At 46.1% G+C, this 22,903-nt stretch overlaps 1 protein-coding gene and 1 long non-coding RNA gene across 3 annotated transcripts; both read left to right on the top strand.

Annotated features, from left to right (window-relative positions):
• Positions 1-7,324: 7,324 nt before the first annotated feature.
• On the top strand, positions 7,325-17,968 carry LOC106564207 (multivesicular body subunit 12A). 2 transcript variants are annotated; one of them, XM_082967315.1, is made up of 10 exons: positions 7,325-7,452; positions 7,998-8,096; positions 8,659-8,742; positions 8,847-8,946; positions 10,185-10,314; positions 10,498-10,638; positions 12,875-12,960; positions 15,731-15,789; positions 16,126-16,185; positions 17,333-17,968. In XM_082967315.1, the coding sequence occupies exons 2-10, from the start codon at positions 7,998-8,000 to the stop codon at positions 17,405-17,407; spliced, it is 834 nt and encodes a 277-aa protein (XP_082823441.1). In that variant the 5' UTR covers positions 7,325-7,452; the 3' UTR covers positions 17,408-17,968. The 2 variants fall into 2 exon arrangements, with proteins under 2 accessions (XP_082823441.1, XP_082823440.1); XM_082967314.1 differs by having other exon boundaries at positions 12,848-12,960.
• A 92-nt stretch (positions 17,969-18,060) lies between these two features.
• Positions 18,061-21,299, top strand: LOC145862604 (uncharacterized). The gene is made up of 3 exons (XR_014382107.1): positions 18,061-18,235; positions 19,757-19,795; positions 20,683-21,299. It is a non-coding gene; the product is annotated as an uncharacterized LOC145862604 (long non-coding RNA).
• The last annotated feature ends 1,604 nt before the right edge of the window (positions 21,300-22,903 follow it).

Genomic DNA, 22,903 nt, shown 5'->3' with positions numbered 1-22,903 from the left:
AGTGTTTTACTTGCTATATTGTATTTACTTTGCCACCATGGCTTTTTTGCCTTTACCTCCCTTATCTCACCTCATTTGCTCACATTGTATATAGACACATTTTTCTACTGTATTATTGACTGTATGTTTGTTTTACTCCATGTGTAACTCTGTGTTGTTATATGTTGTCGAACTGCTTTGCTTTATCTTGGCCAGGTTGCAATTGTATATGAGAACTTGTTCTCAACTTGCCTACCTGGTTAAATAAAGGTGAAATAAAAAAAGATTGAGTCATGGTGTCTTTGTTGAGCTGCTGTTGCCAATAGATACAGCAGAATGACAGAGACCACGCCTTCAGCTAATGACTCAATTATACATCACTCTCCCTCTCTGTGTGTGTGTATGTGTGTGTGTGTGTGTGTGTGTGTGTGTGTGTGTGTGTGTGTGTGTGTATGTGTGTGTGTGTGTGTGTGTGTGTGTGTGTGTGTGTGTGTGTGTGTGTGTGAAGTACTTTGTGCATGCTGTAAGATCATACTGGATCAGTTGGAACCATAAATGAAGCAGAGGGAATGTCAGAAAGCCTCGTCCTCCTCACTCTCCTGCTAGATTGACAGCTGGGTTGCCATGGCAGGAGGGGGGAATAGAACATTGGGTCATTAGCACGCCTCCTTTCAGGATGACTGACATCCAGGCTGGGAGAGGGGAGAGGGGAGAGGGAGGGGGGAGTAGAAAGGAAAGGGAGAGGGAGAGGGGGGGGGACTGGGGAGAGGAAAGGGAGAGAGGAAAGGGGGAGGGGGAGAGGAAAGGGGGAGGGGGGACTGGGGAGAGGAAAGGGAGATTGGGGACTGGGGAGAGGAAAGGGGGAGAGGAAAGGGAGAGGGAGAGGGGGGGGGGGACTGGGGAGAGGAAAGGGAGAGGGGGGACTGGGGAGAGGAAAGGGAGAAGGGGGACTGGGGAGAGGAAAGGGGGAGAGGAAAGGGGGAGGGGGAGAGGAAAGGGGGAGGGGGGACTGGGGAGAGGAAAGGGAGAAGGGGGACTGGGGAGAGGAAAGGGGGAGGGGGAGAGGAAAGGGAGAGGGGGACTGGGGAGAGGAAAGGGAGAGGGGGGACTGGGGAGAGGAAAGGGGGAGAGGAAAGGGAGAGGGAGAGGGGGGGGACTGGGGAGAGGAAAGGGAGAGGGGGGACTGGGGAGAGGAAAGGGAGAGGGGGGACTGGGGAGAGGAAAGGGAGAAGGGGGACTGGGGAGAGGAAAGGGGGAGAGGAAAGGGGGAGGGGGAGAGGAAAGGGAGAGGGGGGACTGGGGAGAGGAAAGGGGGAGAGGAAAGGGGGAGGGGGAGAGGAAAGGGAGAAGGGGGACTGGGGAGAGGAAAGGGGGAGAGGAAAGGGGGAGGGGGAGAGGAAAGGGGGAGGGGGGACTGGGGAGAGGAAAGGGAGAGGGGGGACTGGGGAGAGGAAAGGGAGAGGGGGGACTGGGGAGAGGAAAGGGAGAAGGGGGACTGGGGAGAGGAAAGGGGGAGAGGAAAGGGGGAGGGGGAGAGGAAAGGGAGAGGGGGAGAGGAAAGGGAGAAGGGGGACTGGGGAGACGAAAGGGAGAAGGGGGACTGGGGAGAGGAAAGGGGGAGAGGAAAGGGGGAGGGGGAGGGGGAGAGGATAGGGAGAAGGGGGAGGGGGAGAGGAAAGGGAGAAGGGGGACTGGGGAGAGATTAGGGAGAGGGGAGGGGGGAAGGGCAGGGTGCGGGTGTAGAGTTTCAGTTACACTCCCACTTTACCATGACAGCCCAAAGACACACACACACACACACACGCACACACACGCACACACACACACACGCACACACACACACACACACACACACACACACACACACACACACACACACACACACACACGCACACACACACACAGGTTAGGTTGATGTGAGGTGGTGTGATAAAGCGTTGCTGACTACATAGGGAGAAGAACATTCCCTGTGTTGTGTGTGTGTGTGTGTGTGTGTGTGTGTATGTATGTGTGTGTGTGTGTGTGTGTGTGTTGTGTGTGTGTGTGTGGTGTGTGTGTGTGTGTGTGTGTGTGTGTGTGTGTGTGTGTGTGTGTGTGTGTGTGACTGTGGGTGTAAGTCTCTTTCTGTGAATTTATTCCACGAATGTGTGTGTGTGTGTGTGTGTGTGTGTGTGTGTGTGTGTGTGTGTGTGTGTGTGTGTGTGTGTGTGTGTGTGTGTGTTGCCAGTCTGTCATACTCAGAGAGACAGAAGGCCATCCAGCAGGACAGATGAATGGATCCCGTGGCAAGGCACAAAAAGAGAGATGACTGAGGCATCAGTCTATCATTCTCTCTCTCTCTCACACACACACACACACACACACACACACACACACACACACACACACACACACACACACACACACACACACACACACACACACACACATTCGTGGAATAAATTCACAGAAAGAGACTTACACCCACAGTCACACACACACACACACACACACACACACACACATTCGTGGAATAAATTCACAGAAAGAGACTTACACCCACAGTCACACACACACACACACACACACACACACACACACACACACACACACACACACACACACACACACACACACACACACATTCGTGGAATAAATTCACAGAAAGAGACTTACACCCACAGTCACACACACACACACACACACACACACACACACACACACACACACACACACACACACACACACACACACACACACACACACACACACACACACACACACACACATTCGTGGAATAAATTCACATAAAGAGACTTACACCCACAGTCACACTCAAACATAGTACACACACACACACACACACACACACACACACACACACACACACACACACACACACACACACACACACACACACACACACACACACACACACACACACACACACACACACACACACACACAGTCTGGCAGACTGCCTCTAGTCCCTCTGGCTGAGTCCCTGCAGATTTCCTCTGGGTTCATTCCCATTAATTAGCCAATCAGCCAATTACGCTAAACGTTCTAAATAAACAAGGATCCCCCCCCCCCAGATGGCTCGCTCCATTATCTACTAACACCCCCTCCTGTCACCCCTAGTGGACTGCTCTGCATGTTGCCATGACAACAGAGGCCCTAGCACCCCTGGATTCTCCCTGGGAGTGTCTCTGTGGCGTGTGTGTGTGTGTGTGTGTGTGTGTGTGTGTGTGTGTGTGTGTGTGTGTGTGTGTGTGTGTGTGTGAGTGAGTGAGTGCAGTTGTGTGTTTGTGGCTAAATGTCAATGTAAAACATACAATCAATATCATAAGACGTTACATCCATGAGAAGGGATTGGAGGAGCCGTCTATCGTCTGGTCTAGGCTCTGATGATGTCATCAAGGTCCTGTCGCATCACAACGTCAGGTATCTACAATAGTAAACCCAGTCATACAGACCGGTGTCCAATCACTGGACATCTTGACCTCTGTGTTATAGACAGAACGCAATACGTTCTCCGTCTCCTCTCCTACCCACTCACCGCTCTTTCTCTCTCACCCTTCCCCCCTTTTCCATTATCCCCCTCTCTTTCTCCTCACCTCCCTCCCCCCTCTCCCCCCTGCGCTGCCTCATTTTCATGTAAATGGGAATTGATCTTTCTTTCGGCGCCCTGCCTTGAATGCCCTCCTCTCAATTTCAATTCAATTTAAGGGCTTTATTGGCATGGGAAACATATGTTTACATTGCCAAAGCAAGTGAAATAGATAATATATCAAAGTGAAATAAACAATAAAAAATTAACAGTAAACATTACACTTACAAAAGTTACAAAACTGCCCATCTCCTCTCTCTCTCCCTCTCGCTCTGCCCCACCTCCAAAGCCCTCTCACATACACCCCTTTCTCTCTCTCTCTCTCTCTCTCTCTCTCTCTCTCTCTCTCTCTCTCTCTCTCTCTCTTTCTCTCATACAGTGCATTCGGAAAGTATTCAGAACCCTTCCCTTTTTCCACATTTTGTTACGTTACAGCCTTATTCTAGAATGGATTAAATCGTTTTTCCTCCTCATCAATCTGCACACAATACCCCATAATATCAAAACAAAAACAGGTTTTACAAATCTTTGCAAATGTATACATTCTTTAAAATGGAAATATCACATTTACATAAGTATTCAGAATCTTTGCTATGAGACTCGAAATTGAGCTCAGGTACATCCTGTTTCCATTGATCATCCTTGAGATGTTTCTACAACTTGATTGGAGTCCACCTGTGGTAAATTCAATTGATTGGACATGATTTGGAAAGGCACACACCTGTCTATAAGGTTCCACAGTTGACAGTGCATGTCAGAGCAAAAACCAACCCATGAGGTCGAAGGAATTGTCCGTATAGCTCCGGAACATGGTTGTGTCGAGGCACAGATCTGGGGTACAGGAACAAAACATTTCTGCAGCATTGAAGGTCCCCAAGAGCACAGTGGCCTCCATAATTCTCAAATGGAAGAAGTTTGGAACTACCAAGACTCCGCCCGGTCAAACTGAGCAATCGGGGGAGAAGGGCCTTGGTCAGGGAGGTGACCAAGAACCCGATGGTCAATCTGACGGAGCTCCGGAGTTCCTCTGTGGAGATCGGAGAACCTTACAGAAGGACAACCATCTCTGCAGCACTCCACCTGTCACGTCCTGACCAGTAAAGGGCTTATTTGTTATTGTAGTTTGGTCAGGACATGGCAGGGGGTATTTGTTTAGAGTGTTTAGGGGTTTGTTATATTATGTGTTTATGTTGAAGGGGTATTTGTTTAGAGTGTTTCGTTTTTTTGGGGGCTATGTGTTTATGTAGAGGGGTGTTGGTTTAGAGTGTACCGGGGTTTTAGGTTTAGGTTCTAGGTTAGTGTATTCTATGTTAGTTCTAGGTTGTTTACGTCTATGTTCAGTTTATTGATTTGACCTTCAATTGGAGGCAGCTGTTTCTCGTTGCCTCTGATTGAAGGTCCTATGTATAGGGGTTGTTTTGTATGGGGTATTGTGGGTAGTTGTAGTTGCATAGCTTTGTGTTTTTTCTGCATCCTGTTCGTTCGTATGTTTTCTTGTTTTCTTGTTTTCGTGTTCAATAAAAGTAAATAGGAGCACTCAACCCGCTGCGCCTTGGTCCAATACCTCCAAAAGACGTGACACCACCAATCAGTCCTTTATGGTAGAGTGGCCAGACGGAAGCCACTCCTCAGTAAAAGGAACATGACAGCCCGCTTGGAGTTTGTCAAAAGGCACCTAAAGAACTCTCAGACCATGAGAAACAAGATTCTCTGGTCTGATGAAACCAAGATTGAACTCTTTGGGCTGAATGTCAACGTCACATCTGGAGGAAACCTGGCACCATCCCTACGGTGAAGCATGATGGTGGCAGAATCATGCTGTGGGGATGTTTTTCAGCGGCAGGGAATGGGAGACTAGTCAGGATCGAGGGAAAGATGAACGGAGAAAGTACAGAGAAATCCTTGATGAAAACCTGCCCCAAAGCACTCAGGACCACAGACTGTGGCGAAGGTTCACCTTTCAACAGGACAATGACCCTAAGAACACAGACAAGACAACGCAGGAGTGGCTTCGGGACAAATCTCTGAACGTCCTTGAGTGGCCCAGCCAGAGCCCAGACTTGAACCCGATCGAATATCTCTGGAGAGACCTGAAAATAGCTGTGCAGCAACACTCCACATCCAACCTGACAGAGCTTGAGAGGATCTGCAGAGAAGAATTGGAGAAACTCCCCAAATACAGGTGTGCCAAGCTTGAATCATCATACCCAAGAAGACTCATACCATCATACCCAAGAAGTCTGTAATCGCTGCCAAAGGTGCTTCAACAAAGTACTGAGTAAAGGGTCTGAATACTTATATAAATGTGATATGTCAAATTCTAAAAACCTGTTTTTTCTTTGTCATTATGGGGTATTGTGTGTAGATTGATGAGGGGGAAAAAACAATTTAATTAATTTTAGAATAAGGCTGTAACGTAACAAAATGTGGAAATAGTCAAGGGGTCTGAATACTTTCCGAAATGCGCTATATGTCCCTCTCTCTCTGCATGTGTGTGTGTGACAGTATATATCTGTGTGTTTGACAGTGTATGTATATATATATATATATGTATGTATATATATATATCTCTGTGTGACACTATATATATATTTATCTGTGTGACAGTATATATATCTCTGTGTGACAGTATATATATCTCTGTGTGACAGTATATATATATTTATCTGTGTGACAGTATATATATCTCTGTGCGTGACAGTATATATCTGTGTGTCTTTTGTTTGTACTGCCTTCATCATAACTAATATATAAATCCATGCCTTTCTCTCTATTCAATTAATTTCAAAGGGCTTTATTGGCATGAGAAACATGTTTACATTGCCAAAGCAAGTGAAATAGATAAACAAAAGTGAAATAAACAATCATAAATGAACAGTAAACATTACACTCAAAAGTTTCAAAGGAATAGAGACATTTCAAATGTCATTATGGCTATGTAGTGTTGTAATAATGTGCAAATAGTTAAAGTACAAAAGGGAAACTAAATAAACTTAAATATGGGTTGTATTTACAAAAGGTGTTTGTTCTTCACTAGTTTCCCTTTTCTTGTGGCAACAGGTCAAAATCTTGATGCTGTGATGACACACTGTGGTATTTCACCCAGTAGTTATGAGAGTTAATCAAAATTGGCTTTGTTTTCAAATTCTTTGTGGGTCTGTGTAATCTGAGGGAAATATGCGTCTCTGATATGCTCATACATTTGACAGGAGGTTAGGAAGTGCAGCTCAGTTTCCATCTCATTTTGAGGGCAGTGTGCACATAGCCCATCTTCTCTTGAGAGCCAGGTCTGCCTACGGCGGTCTCTCTCTATAGCAAGGCCATGCCCACTGAGTTTGTACATAGTCAAAGATTTCCTTAATTTTGGGTCAGTCACGGTGGTCAGGTATTCTGCCACTGTGTACTCTCTGTTAAGGGCCAAATAGCATTCCAGTTTCCTCCGTTTTTTGGTTAATTCTTTCCAATGTGTCAAGTAATTATATTTTAGTTGTCATGATTTGGTTGGGTCTAATTCTCTTTCCTCCTCTCTCTGCTTCTCCAAACACCAACCATAAATCACACAATTAAATGCCACAGCATTTAGACCCTTTGCATAGATTACAGTAACAAGTAAAGGGAGATAGCAAGGACGCGTTAAACAATATTATTTCAGGACAGTAGCGCCATCTGGCGCTGAGGTGAAACACCAGTTTATCCTCGTCACAGTGCTGGCGTTATCATTTGGCATGTCCCGGTGCTTGATGGGAATTGTAGTCATAGAATCTCCTGTATTTCCTGGAAAGGAGACAAGGAAAAATCATAAGAAGTTCTTGCTCGCCTCTAAAAAGTTGTTTACCTGACTTCATCTACAGTCTAAAGCGAGAAAGGTTGAAACTAAAAACAGAGTAAGTACCATGTTTTTACGAGGATTTTGAAAACTGAGTGAAATCTCCGAAACGTGAAGGAAAAAATATGTTTGACTCACCTGTCAAATAAATGTTAGCTAGCTAGGTTAGCTAACTTGCTAGCTATTTTCCTAACAAGGGGCCATTTATAGCTAACGTTAATACCGGGGTTTAGTGATCAAATCACCGCTTTTAGCTAGTTTCACAGTTGTTTGCTAGTTTTATTTATTGACTGGATGTTGGCAGTTACCTGTCAAAACAACCATTCCTTTGTTATGCTAGCAAAGCCAAATATTAATATGGAAATCTGGCACAATAATTGTATATTTTCACAGCTATACCATGATAGTTGCTCCACAATGTTCTGTCTGATAGAGCAGTGGTTGTTGGGAGAAATGGAGAACGTCGCATTGTTGACAATCCTTAAGATCATTTATTCAGGAACAACCGTCATAATAACCTCCTCTGCCCGGTTCTATTACCCTTCTCTCCTCCCCTTTGTTCTCTTCTCTCCCTTCCTGTCCATCTCCTCTCCTCTTCTCCAGATGTCTCTGATGGAGCACGGTGGTGGCGCCCACAACAGGCCGGTGACGGCAGTGGCCTGGGCCTCCAACAGCAGCACCTGTCCCAAAGACTTCAACCTGGTAGGGAGTGAGAGGGAGGAAGGGAGGAGGGAGGGATACAGGCAGAAGAAGTAGGAAATAGATTGAGATAATTTAAGGTCAGACTACATTAAGGCTTGGCTCATAGAGGAGACCGTAAGAGGTCAGACTACATAAAGGCTTGGCTCATAGAGGAGACCATAAGAGGTCAGACTACATTAAGGCTTGGCTCATAGAGGAGACCGTAAGAGGTCATACAACATAAAGGCTCATAGAGGAGACAGTAAGAGGTCAGACAACATAAAGGCTCATAGAGGAGACAGTAAGAGGTCAGACAACATAAAGGCTCATAGAGGAGACAGTAAGAGGTCAGACTACATAAAGACTCAGAGACAGTAAGAGGTCAGACTACATAAAGGCTTGGCTCATAGAGGAGCCAGTAAGAGGTCAATAATTCTCAATATTGTGTGTAGTGTCTTACCCTCTGTCTCTCTCTCTCACCCTCTGTCTCTCACCCTCTTTCTTTCCCCTTCTCTCTCTCTCTCTCTCTCTCTCTCTCTCTCTCTCTCCCCCCTCTCTATCTCCCCTCTCTCACTCTTTCTAGATTAGTATAACTGAGGATGGAGCTGCTGCTAACTTCACACGGAGCTTCGCCATGAAGGCTGGCTACTACCTCTGCTACAGCAAGGTGTGTTATACACACACCACACACACACACACACACACACACACACACACACACGGACAGTCACAGGCACCCCACATGCCTAAATGACATCTCCCCCTCTCTAGGACATGTCAGGTGGTATGGTAGTATCAGATGTCCAGGTGATCTCAGACAAGGAGACTGTTCCTCATGGGTACTGTTACATACCTGAACACCTGGAGCCTAGTGAGTACCTGCTGCCCGCCTCAACACCTGTAAGAACACTTAGACATGTTTTACAGATGTTTATTAAATACCTGAACACCTGTAAGAACACTTAGACATGCTTTACAGATGTTTATTAAATACCTGAACACCTGGAGGAACACTGAGACATGCTTTACAGATGTTTATTAAATACCTGAACACCTGTAGGAACACTGAGACATGTTTTACAGATGTTTATTAAATACCTGAACACCTGTAGGAACACAGACATGCTTTACAGATGTTTATTAAATACCTGAACACCTGGAGGAACACTGAGACATGCTTTACAGATGTTTATTAAATACCTCAACACCTGGAGGAACACTGAGACATGCTTTACAGATGTTTATTAAATACCTGAACACCTGGAGGAACACTGAGACATGCTTTACAGATGTTTATTAAATACCTGAACACCTGTAGGAACACAGACATGCTTTACAGATGTTTATTAAATACCTGAACACCTGGAGGAACACTGAGACATGCTTTACAGATGTTTATTAAATACCTGAACACCTGGACGAACACAGACATGTTTTACAGATGTTTATTAAATACCTGAACACCTGTAGGAACACTGAGACATGTTTTACAGATGTTTATTAAATACCTCAACACCTGGAGGAACACAGACATGTTTTACAGATGTTTATTAAATACCTGAACACCTGGAGGAACACTGAGACATGTTTTACAGATGTTTATTAAATACCTGAACACCTGTAGGAACACTGAGACATGTTTTACAGATGTTTATTAAATACCTCAACACCTGGAGGAACACAGACATGTTTTACAGATGTTTATTAAATACCTCAACACCTGGACGAACACAGACGTTTTACAGATGTTTATTAAATACCTCAACACCTGGACGAACACAGACGTTTTACAGATGTTTATTAAATACCTGAACACCTGGACGAACACTGAAACATGTTTTACAGATGCTTGGAAAATGTTCATAATTCATTTATTAGCAAGCGACTACTGCAAGTTATTAAAAAGTTGTTTTTAGTAGGACAGTAGTTGTTTAGGTGGTTTTTGTCATGTTTCATACAACGTGATGAATGTCTGTTTATGTTCTGGATGGCTAAGACCAGACATCTATAGGAACTGTGATCTATATGTCCTCTGAATCTCAATTTTTAACTGGATTTTTGAAGTATTTAAAAATGTGTGTGTGTCCGTCCGTCTGTGTGTGTGTCCAGGGGCCTCTGTGTCTAAGAAGAAGCGTGTGTGTGTCCGCATGGTGCCAGTGGGCGGTGTGGAGACTGCTGTACTGGACATTAAACTGACTGCTAAGACTAGGAGGATGCTGCAGCACTACACCTGTTTAGGGTCAGACACACACACACAGTGACGCAGAGACATACACACACACATCCCACTAATGTAGCTTGGTCCTGGACAAAAGAACAACATTTCAATGAAGATCCTCCATTGAGCTACTCTCAGTGTGTGTCTGGGAGACCAGGGGTTGGTGTGTCTGTCCTAACTGGTGTGTTGTCCTGTCTGTCTCAGGGACATGCATGGCTATGTGATGTGGTGTAAGAAGGGGCCCTTCTCCAGCCCTCTACCCCAGGCAAAGCCTCGCAGCCTCAGCCTTGACCTCCGTCAGCTCTCCCTGGACCAGAACCCCCCTCCGCTACCCCTCAGACCCAGGTAACTACTCCCTCAGTCCCAGGTAACTACTCCCTCAGACCCAGGTAACTACTCCCTCAGACCCAGGTAACTACGCCCTCAGACCCCGGTAACTACCCCCTCAGACCCCGGTAACTACCCCCTCAGACCCCGGTAACTACCCCCTCAGACCCAGGTAACTACCCCCTCAGACCCATGTAACTACCCCCTCAGACCCCGGTAACTACCCCCTCAGACCCCGGTAACTACCCCCTCAGACCCATGTAACTACCCTCTCAGACCCATGTAACTACCCCCTCAGACCCCGGTAACTACCCCCTCAGACCCATGTAACTACCCCCTCAGACCCCGGTAACTACCCCCTCAGACCCCGGTAACTACCCCCTCAGACCCATGTAACTACCCCCTCAGACCCCAGTAACTACCCCCTCAGACCCATGTAACTACCCCCTCAGACCCATGTAACTACCCCCTCAGACCCATGTAACTACCCCCTCAGACCCCAGTAACTACCCCCTCAGACCCCAGTAACTACCCCCTCAGACCCCGGTAACTACCCCCTCAGACCCCGGTAACTACCCCCTCAGACCCATGTACAGTACACCCTCACCTGTTCAGCCAGGTATCTATCCCTGGGCCAGACCTCTCCTCCACTGCCCCTCAGACCCAGGTAAGAACATTTACCTTACACCTCCCACGCAGGTGAGACTAGGTTAGGTGAGGCTGTTACCTTAGACCTCCCACCCAGGTGAGGCTGTTACCTTACACCTCCCACCCAGGTGAGACTATGTTAGGTGAGACTGTTACCTTAGACCTCCCACCCAGGTGAGGCTGTTACCTTACACCTCCCACCCAGGTGAGACTAGGTTAGGTGAGGCGGTTACCTTAGACCTTCCACCCAGGTGAGCCTGTTACCTTAGACCTCCCACCCAGGTTAGACTAGGTTAGGTGAGGCTGTTACCTTAGACCTTCCACCCAGGTGAGACTGTTACCTTAGACCTCCCACCCAGGTGAGACTAGGTTAGGTGAGGCTGTTACCTTAGACCTTCCACCCAGGTGAGCCTGTTACCTTAGACCTCCCACCCAGGTGAGACTATGTTAGGTGAGCCTGTTACCTTAGACCTCCCACCCAGGTGAGACTATGTTAGGTGAGACTGTTACCTTAGACCTCCCACCCAGGTGAGACTAGGTTAGGTGAGGCGGTTACCTTAGACCTTCCACCCAGGTGAGCCTGTTACCTTAGACCTCCCACCCAGGTGAGACTAGGTTAGGTGAGGCTGTTACCTTAGACCTTCCACCCAGGTGAGACTGTTACCTTAGACCTCCCACCCAGGTGAGACTGTTACCTTAGACCTTCCACACAGGTTAGACTAGGTTAGGTGAGGCTGTTACCTTAGACCTCCCACCCAGGTTAGATTGTTACCTTAGACCTTCCACACAGGTTAGACTAGGTTAGGTGAGGCTGTTACCTTAGACCTTCCACCCAGGTGAGATTGTTACCTTAGACCTTCCACCCAGGTGAGACTAGGTTAGGTGAGATTGTTACCTTAGACCTTCCACCCAGGTGAGATTGTTACCTTAGACCTTCCACCCAGGTGAGACTAGGTTAGGTGAGGCTGCTACCTCTCAGACCCAGGTACTGTACCCCTGCTGTCCAGGTAACTCTCAAGTGAGAGACTCAGATCTTGGTGTGTGGCTACTGGCCTCGTTAACTTCTATTAACCAGGTAGGACCTACACAGGACATCTCTCTGACTATAACCCCTGATGGTAACCCTCTCTCTCTGTGGCCAGGTGAGAGTGATGGTAACCCTCTCTCTCTGTGGCCAGGTGAGAGTGATGGTAACCCTCTCTCTCTGTGGCCAGGTGAGAGTGATGGTAACCCTCTCTCTCTGTGGCCAGGTGAGAGTGATTGTAACCCTCTCTCTCTGTGGCCAGGTGAGAGTGATGGTAACCCTCTCTCTCTGTGGCCAGGTGAGAGTGATGGTAACCCTCTCTCTGTGGCCAGGTGAGAGTGATGGTAACCCTCTCTCTCTGTGGCCAGGTGAGAGTGATGGTAACCCTCTCTCTCTGTGGCCAGGTGAGAGTGATGGTAACCCTCTCTCTGTGGCCAGGTAGGAGTGATGGTAACCTTCTCTCTGTGGCCAGGTGAATCTCAGAGCCAGGTGAGAGTGATGGTAAACCTCTACTCAGAATTCCACAGACTGACTTAGGTCTCCCTGTCTCCATAGCAACGCTCCACCCTTTCCCCCTGGCAGGAAGCTCAGCCATCGCCGCAGCAACCTCCAGTTGAACGATGCTGTGGACAAAGCGGTTGACAGCAGCAACATCTACGGCATCTCAGGTTGACCAAAATTCAGAAAACACTTCTAGAAAAGAGACAGATACTGTACATGTTATAAAGACTGATGTACTGGCTCTCTCTACCTATCCTCCCTCTCTCTACCTACCTTCCCCTCTCTCTCTACCTGTCATCCCTCTCTCTACCTACCTTCCTCTCTCTAACTCTACTCTCTCTACCTACCTTTCTCTCTACCTACCTTCCTCTCTCTAACTCTACTCTCTCTATCCTATCTTTCCTCTCTACCTACCTTCCTCTGTCTACCTACGTTCCTCTCTCTACCTACCTTCCTCTCTCTACCTACCTTCCTCTCTCTACCTACCTTCCTCTCTCTACCTACCTTCCCCTCTCTACCTACCTTCCCCTCTCTCTAACTCTACTCTCTCTATCCTATCTTTCCTCTCTCTACCTATCCTCCCTCTCTCTACCTACCTTCCTCTCTCTCTCTACCTACCTTCCCCTCTCTCTACCTACCTTCCCCTCTCTCTACCTACCTTCCTCTCTCTAACTCTACTCTCTCTATCCTATCTTTCCTCTCTACCTACCTTCCTCTCTCTACCTACCTTCCCCTCTCTCTCTACCTACCTTCCCCCCTCTCTCTACCTACCTTCCCCTCTCTCTAACTCTACTCTCTCTATCCTATCTTTCCTCTCTCTACCTATCCTCCCTCTCTCTACCTACCTTCCTCTCTCTCTCTACCTACCTTCCCCTCTCTCTCTACCTACCTTCCCCTCTCTCTCTACCTACCTTCCCCTCTCTCTAACTCTACTCTCTCTATCCTATCTTTCCTCTCTACCTACCTTCCTCTCTCTACCTACCTTCCCCTCTCTCTCTACCTACCTTCCCCTCTCTCTCTACCTACCTTCCTCTCTCTCTCTCTCTACCTACCTTCCTCTCTCTCTCTCTCTACCTACCTTCCCCTCTCTCTCTAACTACCTTCCCCTCTCTCTCTACCTACCTTGCTCTCTCTCTCTACCTACCTTCCTCTCTCTCTCTCTACCTACCTTCCTCTCTCTCTCTACCTACCTTCCCCTCTCTCTCTAACTACCTTCCCCTCTCTCTCTACCTACCTTGCTCTCTCTCTCTACCTACCTTCCTCTCTCTCTCTCTACCTACCTTCCTCTCTCTCTCTACCTACCTTCCCCTCTCTCTCTACCTACCTACCTACCTTCCTCTCTCTCTCTACCTACCTTCCCCTCTCTCTCTACCTACCTACCTTCCTCTCTCTCTCTCTCTACCTACCTTCCCCTCTCTCTCTACCTACCTTCCCCTCTCTCTCTACCTACCTTCCTCTCTCTAACTCTACTCTCTCTATCCTATCTTTCCTCTCTACCTACCTTCCCCTCTCTCTCTACCTACCTTCCCCTCTCTCTCTGCCTACCTTCCCCTCTCTCTACCTATCTTCCCCTCTCTCTCTACCTACCTTCCCCTCTCTCTCTACCTACCTTCCCCTCTCTCTCTCTACCTACCTTCCCCTCTCTCTCTACCTACCTTCCCCTCTCTCTCTCTACCTACCTTCCTCTCTCTCTCTCTACCTACCTTCCCCTCTCTCTCTACCTACCTTCCCCTCTCTCTCTACCTACCTTCCTCTCTCTAACTCTACTCTCTCTATCCTATCTTTCCTCTCTACCTACCTTCCCCTCTCTCTCTACCTACCTTCCCCTCTCTCTCTGCCTACCTTCCCCTCTCTCTCTACCTACCTTCCCCTCTCTCTCTACCCACCTTCCCCTCTCTCTCTACCTACCTTCCTCTCTCTCTCTACCTACCTTCCTCTCTCTCTCTACCTACCTTCCTCTCTCTCTCTACCTACCTTCCCCTCTCTCTCTACCTACCTTCCCCTCTCTCTCTACCTACCTTCCCCTCTCTCTCTACCTACCTTCCCCTCTCTCTAACTCTACTCTCTCTATCCTATCTTTCCTCTTTCTACCTACCTACCTTCCACTCTCTAACTCTACTCTCTCTATCCTATCTTTCCTCTCCCTACCTACCTACCTACCTACCTACCTACCTACCTACCTACCTACCTACCTACCTACCTACCTACCTACCTACCTACCTACCTACCTACCTACCTACCTACCTACCTACCTACCTACCTACCTACCTACCTACCTACCACTCTCTAACTCTACTCTCTCTATCCTATCTTTCCTCTCTCCACCTACCTTCCTCTCTCTAACCTCTCTACCTTCCCTGGTCTGTTGTAGTGTATTGACCATGTATGTAGTTCTGTCCTTGAGCTGTTCCTGTCTATTAATGTTCTGTATGTCATGTTTCATGTTGTGTGGACCCTAGGAAGTCTATTATGTCATGTTTCATGTGTTGTGTTGACCCCAGGAAGTATATTATGTCATGTTTCATGTGTTGTGTGGACCCCAGGAAGTCTATTATGTCATGTTTCATGTTGTGTGTGGACCTCAGGAAGTCTATTATGTCATGGTTCATGTTGTGTGGACCCCAGGAAGTCTATTATGTCATGTTTCATGTTGTGTGGACCCCAGGAAGTGTATTATGTCATGGTTCATGTTGTGTGGACCCCAGGAAGTCTATTATGTCATGTTTCATGTTGTGTGGACCCCAGGAAGTGTATTATGTCATGTTTCATGTGCTGTGTGGACCCCAGGGAGTGTAGCTGCTGCTTTTACAACAGCTAATGGGGATCCTACCAAAATACCAAATACCTCTCCCCACCCTCCCTCTTCTCCTACCATCCCTCTCTCTCTCTCTCTCACTCTTTCTACCCTCCATCTCTCTTCTCTCCCTCCCTCTCCAGCCATAGATGGTGTTCCCTTCACTCTACACCCCAAGTTCAAGACCCAAACGAACGGCACGGTAAGTTGAAATACCAACCGCCATCGTTTTACTGGTAAAGTGACATGGACTACTTTTACTTCCAGTGGTGAAATACCATGAGTCTAAACTGTCTCTCTCTCCTCCCCCTCTCTTTCCTCCTAGACCCCAACAAACACTCTACAATACCATGAGTCTAACCTGTCTCTCTCTCCTCCCCCTCTCTTTCCTCCTAGACCCCAACAAACACTCTACAATACCATGAGTCTAACCTGTCTCTCTCTCCTCCCCCTCTCTTTCCTCCTAGACCCCAACAAACACTCTACAATACCATGAGTCTAACCTGTCTCTCTCTCCTCCCCCTCTCTTTCCTCCTAGACCCCAACAAACACTCTGAACAACATTCGCATCAAGTCTGTCCAGGACATTGAAAATGAGGTAGGTGTGTGTGTGGTATTTTTGTATTGATTGTGTTACTGTGGGGTCCGTCGTAGTGTGTCGACCATGTTGTGGTACTGTGGGGTTTGTCGTAGTGTGTCGACCATGTTGTGGTACTGTGGGGTCCGTCGTAGTGTGTCGACCATGTTGTGGTACTGTGGGGTCCGTCGTAGTGTGTCGACCATGTTGTGGTACAGTGGGGTCCGTCGTAGTGTCGACCATGTTGTGTTACTGTGGGGTCCGTCGTAGTGTGTCGACCATGTTGTGTTACTGTGGGGTCTGTCGTAGTGTGTCGACCATGTTGTGTTACTGTGGGGTCCGTCGTAGTGTGTCGACCATGTTGTGTTACTGTGGGGTCTGTCGTAGTGTGTCGACCATGTTGTGTTACTGTGGGGTCCGTCGTAGTGTCGACCATGTTGTGTTACTGTGGGGTCCGTCGTAGTGTCGACCATGTTGTGGTACAGTGGGGTCCGTCGTAGTGTCGACCATGTTGTGTTACTGTGGGGTCTGTCGTAGTGTGTCGACCATGTTGTGTTACTGTGGGGTCCGTCGTAGTGTCGACCATGTTGTGTTACTGTGGGGTCTGTCGTAGTGTGTCGACCATGTTGTGTTACTGTGGGGTCCGTCGTAGTGTGTCGACCATGTTGTGTTACTGTGGGGTCCGTCGTAGTGTGTCGACCATGTTGTGTTACTGTGGGGTCCGTCGTAGTGTGTCGACCATGTTGTGTTACTGTGGGGTCTGTCGTAGTGTGTCGACCATGTTGTGTTACTGTGGGGTCCGTCGTAGTGTCGACCATGTTGTGTTACTGTGGGGTCTGTCGTAGTGTGTCGACCATGTTGTGTTACTGTGGGGTCCGTCGTAGTGTCGACCATGTTGTGTACTGATTGTGTTACTGTGGGGTCCTTTGTGATATTGATTGTGTTATTGTGGGGTCCGTCGTAGTGGCGACCATGTTGTGTACTGATTGTGTTACTGTGGGGTCCGTCGTAGTGTCGACCATGTTGTGTACTGATTGTGTTACTGTGGGGTCCTTTGTGATATTGATTGTGTTATTGTGGGGTCCGTCGTAGTGGCGACCATGTTGTTGTACTGATTGTGTTACTGGATGGTCCGTTGTAGTGTATCGTCCATGTTGTGTGTTTACAGTACAACTACACTTTCACCGTGGAGGAAAACGCAGCCAAGGGAACCAGACCTCCCACCACAGGAAGCACCTCTTAAGCTCAATGACCTTTCAACTCCGACCTCAACAACGGCGGCCTGCTCGACCCACAACACTATGGGGGTCAATGTGATGTCTGGGTCATGAAATGATAATCAATGTCCAAGTGCCTAGAAGATGACTGACTAGAACTGAAGTGTCATTCTACATTCCAGAGTTCCTTCACAACTCCATTTGTTGTACCCACATTCTTATTCCGTGTTCTAACCTCTTACACATTTCATTCTCACCCCCCGTATATGGGGCCAGTTATATATGTTAGAGATGACTCTGACGGGGAAGAGAACGTTGTTTGGCAGGGTGTGCTTGTTTCTCTTATTAGAATAATGTTTACCTGTTAAAGTCAGGCTATTGATCTTCATCTTTATTGTGATGTTTAGGAACCAAACTAAATGTTGTTACACTTTCAATGTAAATAATGTTACTATTATGTCTCTGTGGTGAAACATGGGTCATTTCATGGTTAAAAAAAATAAGGAAGTATGGTTACCACTAACTGGTCATATCTGTATATTGTGCCTTGCATGCAGTATAAACAAATAAAATACAAAATAATTTGACATGTGTACCATTCTTAAATGGTTTGTTATTTCAGGAAAGTTTGATATCTGTCACAGGGAGATAAAATATGTAAACACAGCGACTGATAGACACACCCACTTTTCTGCATGTTCTAACAGGTGATAGATTTGTTTCCGTGTATAACCCGTATCCACACTAGGTGCACCAGTCGACAGAAAACTCAGGTTTTGGGGATTCAACTCGATCCGGAGTCAGGTGGATAGAAGACCCTGCAACCACTTTGTCAATTTAACTGCAAAACAGAGGTAACGTTTAGATTTGCCTTCTGCTTCCGCGGTAATCCTAGGCTACTCCAGCGTTCTATATAGAAGATGAAATAATGTGCAGATGTTAACTTCTAACAATACTTTGTAATAATATTTTGTAATCCAGAATCATTGCATTTTGACAGTTTCTTGTGTTCATGTGTACTGCAGATTACACAATCAAAAATACAAGATCTGGGATGTCACTGCCGTAGAATGACGAATTAGAACTACTGGTCACTACTTTCAGTTTGAATAGGCCTACGATACGTATTGCCATGTAGTGGGCAGGTTGTGTTACTACATTGTATTCCCCTCTGAACTGTCATTCAGTGTGTAGAAGAGATGGGTGTGAACTACATTGTTCAAATCACATTTTATTGGTCACATACACATGGTTAGAAGATGTTAATGCGAGTGCTTCAAGTTCCGACCATGCAGTAATATCTAACAAGTAACCTAACAATTTCACAACAACTACCTTGTACACACAAGTGTAAAGGAATGAACAAGAATATGTACATAAAAATATATGAATGAGCGATGGCCGAACGGCATAGGCAAGATGGTATAGAGTACAGTATATACATATGAGATGAGTAATGTAGGGTATGTAAACATTATATAAAGTGGCATTGTTTAAAGTGGCTAGTGATAAATTGATGTGATAAATGTTTCCATTATTAAAGTGGCTAGAGTTGAGTCAGTATGTTGGCAGCAGCCAGTCAATGTTAGTGATGGCTGTTTAACATTCTGATGGCCTTGAGATAGAAGCTGTTTTTCAGTCTCTCGGTCCCAGCTTTGATGCACCTGTACTGACCTCGCCTTCTGGATGATAGCGGGGTGAACAGGCAGTAGCTCGGGTGGTTGTTGTCCTTGATGATCTTTTTGGCCTTCCTGTGACATCGGGTGTTGTAGGTTCACACCCATCTGAACAACATGCATCCATCCGCAGACCCACAGCAGATTGTCGATCACTAACACCAATACTACTGGCTGTGGAGAATCCTGACCAAACGCACATCAACTCTTTGTATAATCCTAGCTCTCTTTCTTCCTTTCCTAATATCCTTTCATAAGCCCTTTCCCTAATTATTTTACCACCTCTATAAACTTGATAACGGTAGACGTATTATTAAACCGTGGTACTAAGCATGCCAGTGTTACCAGTGTCCTACTGTGGGCCAGGTTCCTGGACCCAGAACACATCTTTTCAGGACTGAAAGACATTGTCTATAGATAATCCCAGTGGTATTCCCAGTCAGTCAGTAAGACGTAGTAGCAGAAGCTTTATCAGTGGAGTAGTGGTTGTAATGCATTAGATGAAGAATATTATATATTACAGGTACGGTTCACTGACAAGGTGATGTCATTTCAGAGTTGGCCACCAGGAGAAAGATATGGCATCTTGTAGAGGTCAGCATGCGTCAGTGTTGTAGTGATGTTCGAGCAGAGCTTGTTCTGGTATAATAATAATAATAATAATAATAATAACAACATCCTCTTTTTATATCTCAACAGATCTGGGAAAGAGAGATACAATGACCCATTCCCCTGACTGTAAGTATTGTTTGGTCCCCTGACTGTAAGTATTGATTGGTCCCCTGACTGTAAGTATTGATTGGTCCCCTGACTGTAAGTATTGATTGGTCCCCTGACTGTAAGTATTGATTGGTCCCCTGACTGTAAGTATTGATCGGTCCCCTGACTGTAAGTATTGATCGGTCCCCTGACTGTAAGTATTGATTGGTCCCCTGACTGTAAGTATTGTTTGGTCCCCTGACTGTAAGTATTGATTGGTCCCCTGACTGTAAGTATTGATTGGTCCCCTGACTGTAAGTATTGATCGGTCCCCTGACTGTAAGTATTGATCGGTCCCCTGACTGTAAGTATTGATCGGTCCCCTGACTGTAAGTATTGATCGGTCCCCTGACTGTAAGTATTGATCGGTCCCCTGACTGTAAGTATTGATCGGTCCCCTGACTGTAAGTATTGATCGGTCCCCTGACTGTAAGTATTGATTGGTCCCCTGACTGTAAGTATTGATTGGTCCCCTGACTGTAAGTATTGATCGGTCCCCTGACTGTAAGTATTGATTGGTCCCCTGACTGTAAGTATTGATCGGTCCCCTGACTGTAAGTATTGATCGGTCCCCTGACAGTAAGTATTGATCGGTCCCCTCTACATATATTTAGTGGTGCCCTCCTCATTTGACATCCATGTCACCAGAAAGATCTAAACCCTGGTCTCCCGCATAGAAAACCAACACCTTAACCATTAGGCCAAGAAGACATTCTGTCTCAAGCTGAGGGTGACACGTATTTTATGCCTCTGGTAGTACCTCATCAGAAGAGCTTGAGTCTGACTCACCTCCACTACATACAGGGATGATAACCAAGGAAAATACATGTATTTTATAGCTTGTTGTCTGCAACGGTCTTTTTCAGTATCTGGTCTGGGGATCATTCAGCTGGGGAAGACTGGAGCAGGGATGAGTGCAACAGGAAACACCAAAGAGGTGTTTATAGAAGAGTTCTCTTCTGAGTCTGTGATTACACAATGTGAGGATGTCCAGAGGATGAAGAGTACAGCTTGGGACACTACAGAAACGGCAGCAGGAGGAGCAGCAGCAGGAGGAGCAGGAGTAACAGAAGGTGTACTAGCAGCAGTACTAGGAGGAGTAGCAGGAGGAGCAGCAGTAGGAGTAGCGGTACTAGCTTTGGGAATACCAGCAGGAATAGCAGGAGCAGGAGTAGCAGCATTTGCAGGAGTAGCATTTGCAGAGATTTTTCAAAAAACGTACACCGAAATCGACAACAGGGAAAGCCTCGAAAGAGGTAGTACAGATCTGATTAACAGTAACAATTAAACTACATGAGAGTATATCATTTTCAGAATTGTGTTCGTTTCACTAGTTAAGACTAATGTAAAATGTATGTGTTCAAATTATAAAACAAACTTACATCAATATACCTTAATGGAAGGAACTTATGTACTTTTAAAAATCAGTCTATCCCTCTTATTTATCGTCATTTTTTTCATGGAACGTTTAGGGACCCAAAAAAACATATTCTTAAAGTTGCAATGTGAATAAATGTTTCTATCATGTTTGTGTAGTGAAACATGGGTAATTTCATGGTGTTTTTAAAATAACCAATTAAGGATATATCACTGATTAAATTGAATTTGTCTATTGTGCCTTGCATGCAATATAAGTATAAAATCAATATTTTATTGACATGTTGTGTACCATTAGTAAATGGGTGCGGCGTTAGATGCACCCCCTTTGCACCATGATCAAACAGGTATGAGATTCCATTACGGGTTATAGAGGAAACAAATGTGAACCTCCCATATCCCAGACTCAGACTCAACGCATAGGTTGACAGAAAAATGGACGTTGTGGGGATTCATTTAGCTCCGGAGTCGATTGGATAGAAGATCCTGTAGCCACTTTGTCAATTTGAAGGCAAACTGACATAATGCTTAGATTTGTCCCCTGCAGTAATCCTAGGCTACTGCAGTGTTCCATAAAAAAGAGCATCTGTGCCATTATTTCAACTTCTAACAATAATAATATTTTGTCATTTTGGATTATATTAATTGAGACAGTTGTATATCTTGTGTTCATGCTGTAAGGCAACATAATAAAAAAAAAATCGAGATTACACAATCCGTGATGTCACTGCTTTGAGTTTGTGTAGGCCTACAGTACATCTACTGGGCAGGTTGTGTTACTACATTTGATTCCCCTCAACTGTCATTCAGTGTGTAGAAGAGATACCCATCTGAACAACATGCATCCAGCTGCAGACCCACAGCAGATTGTCTATCACTACAACTGGCCTGTCACTGAAATCAATACTACTGGCCGTGGAGAATCCCGACCACATGCACGTCAACTCTTTGCATAATCCTAGCTCTCTTTCTTCCTTTCATAGCTCCTTTCCCTAATTATTTTACCACCTCTATAAACTTGATAACGGTAGACGTATTATTAAACCGTGGTACTAAGCATGCCCGTGTTACCAGTGTCCTGCTGTGGGCCAGTTTCCTGGACCCAGAACACATCTTCTCAGGACTGAAAGACATTGTCTATAGATAATCCCAGTGGTATTCCCAGTCAGTCAGTAAGACGTAGTAGCAGAAGCTGTATCAGTGGAGAAGTGGTTGTAATGCATTAGATGAAGAATAAGTAATATAAACACCAAAGAGGTGTTTATAGAAGAGTTCTCTTCTGAGTCTGTGACTACACAATGTGAGGATGTCCAGAGGATGAAGAGTACAGCTTGGGACACTACTGAAACAGGAGGAGGTGGAGGAGTAACAGGAGGAGGAGGTGGAGTAGGTGCATCAGCAGGAGGAAAAGGTGCAGCCGCAGAAGGAGCAGCAGCAGGAGGATAAAGTGCTGGAGGAAGAAAAGTAGGAGGTGTAACTGTCACGTCCTGACCAGTAAAATGGGTTGTTTTGTTATTGTAGTTGGTCAGGGCGTGGCAGGGTCTGTTTAGTGTGTTTCAGGGTTTTTGGGTTATGTTCTTTGTTTTCTATTTCTATGTGGTTTGTCTAGTTTTTCTATATCTATGTGAGTTTTGGGAACGACCTCCAATTAGAGGAAGCTGGTTGTTGTTGCTTCTAATTGGAGGCCATATTTAAGTGGGTTTATTTTCT

The sequence above is a fragment of the Salmo salar genome, chromosome 02, assembly GCF_965601325.2.
Source record: "Salmo salar chromosome 02, fSalSal1, whole genome shotgun sequence".
NCBI lineage: Eukaryota > Metazoa > Chordata > Actinopteri > Salmoniformes > Salmonidae > Salmo > Salmo salar.
Note: the sequence above shows the minus strand (reverse complement) of the source record. Positions and strands in the feature narration are given on the sequence as shown.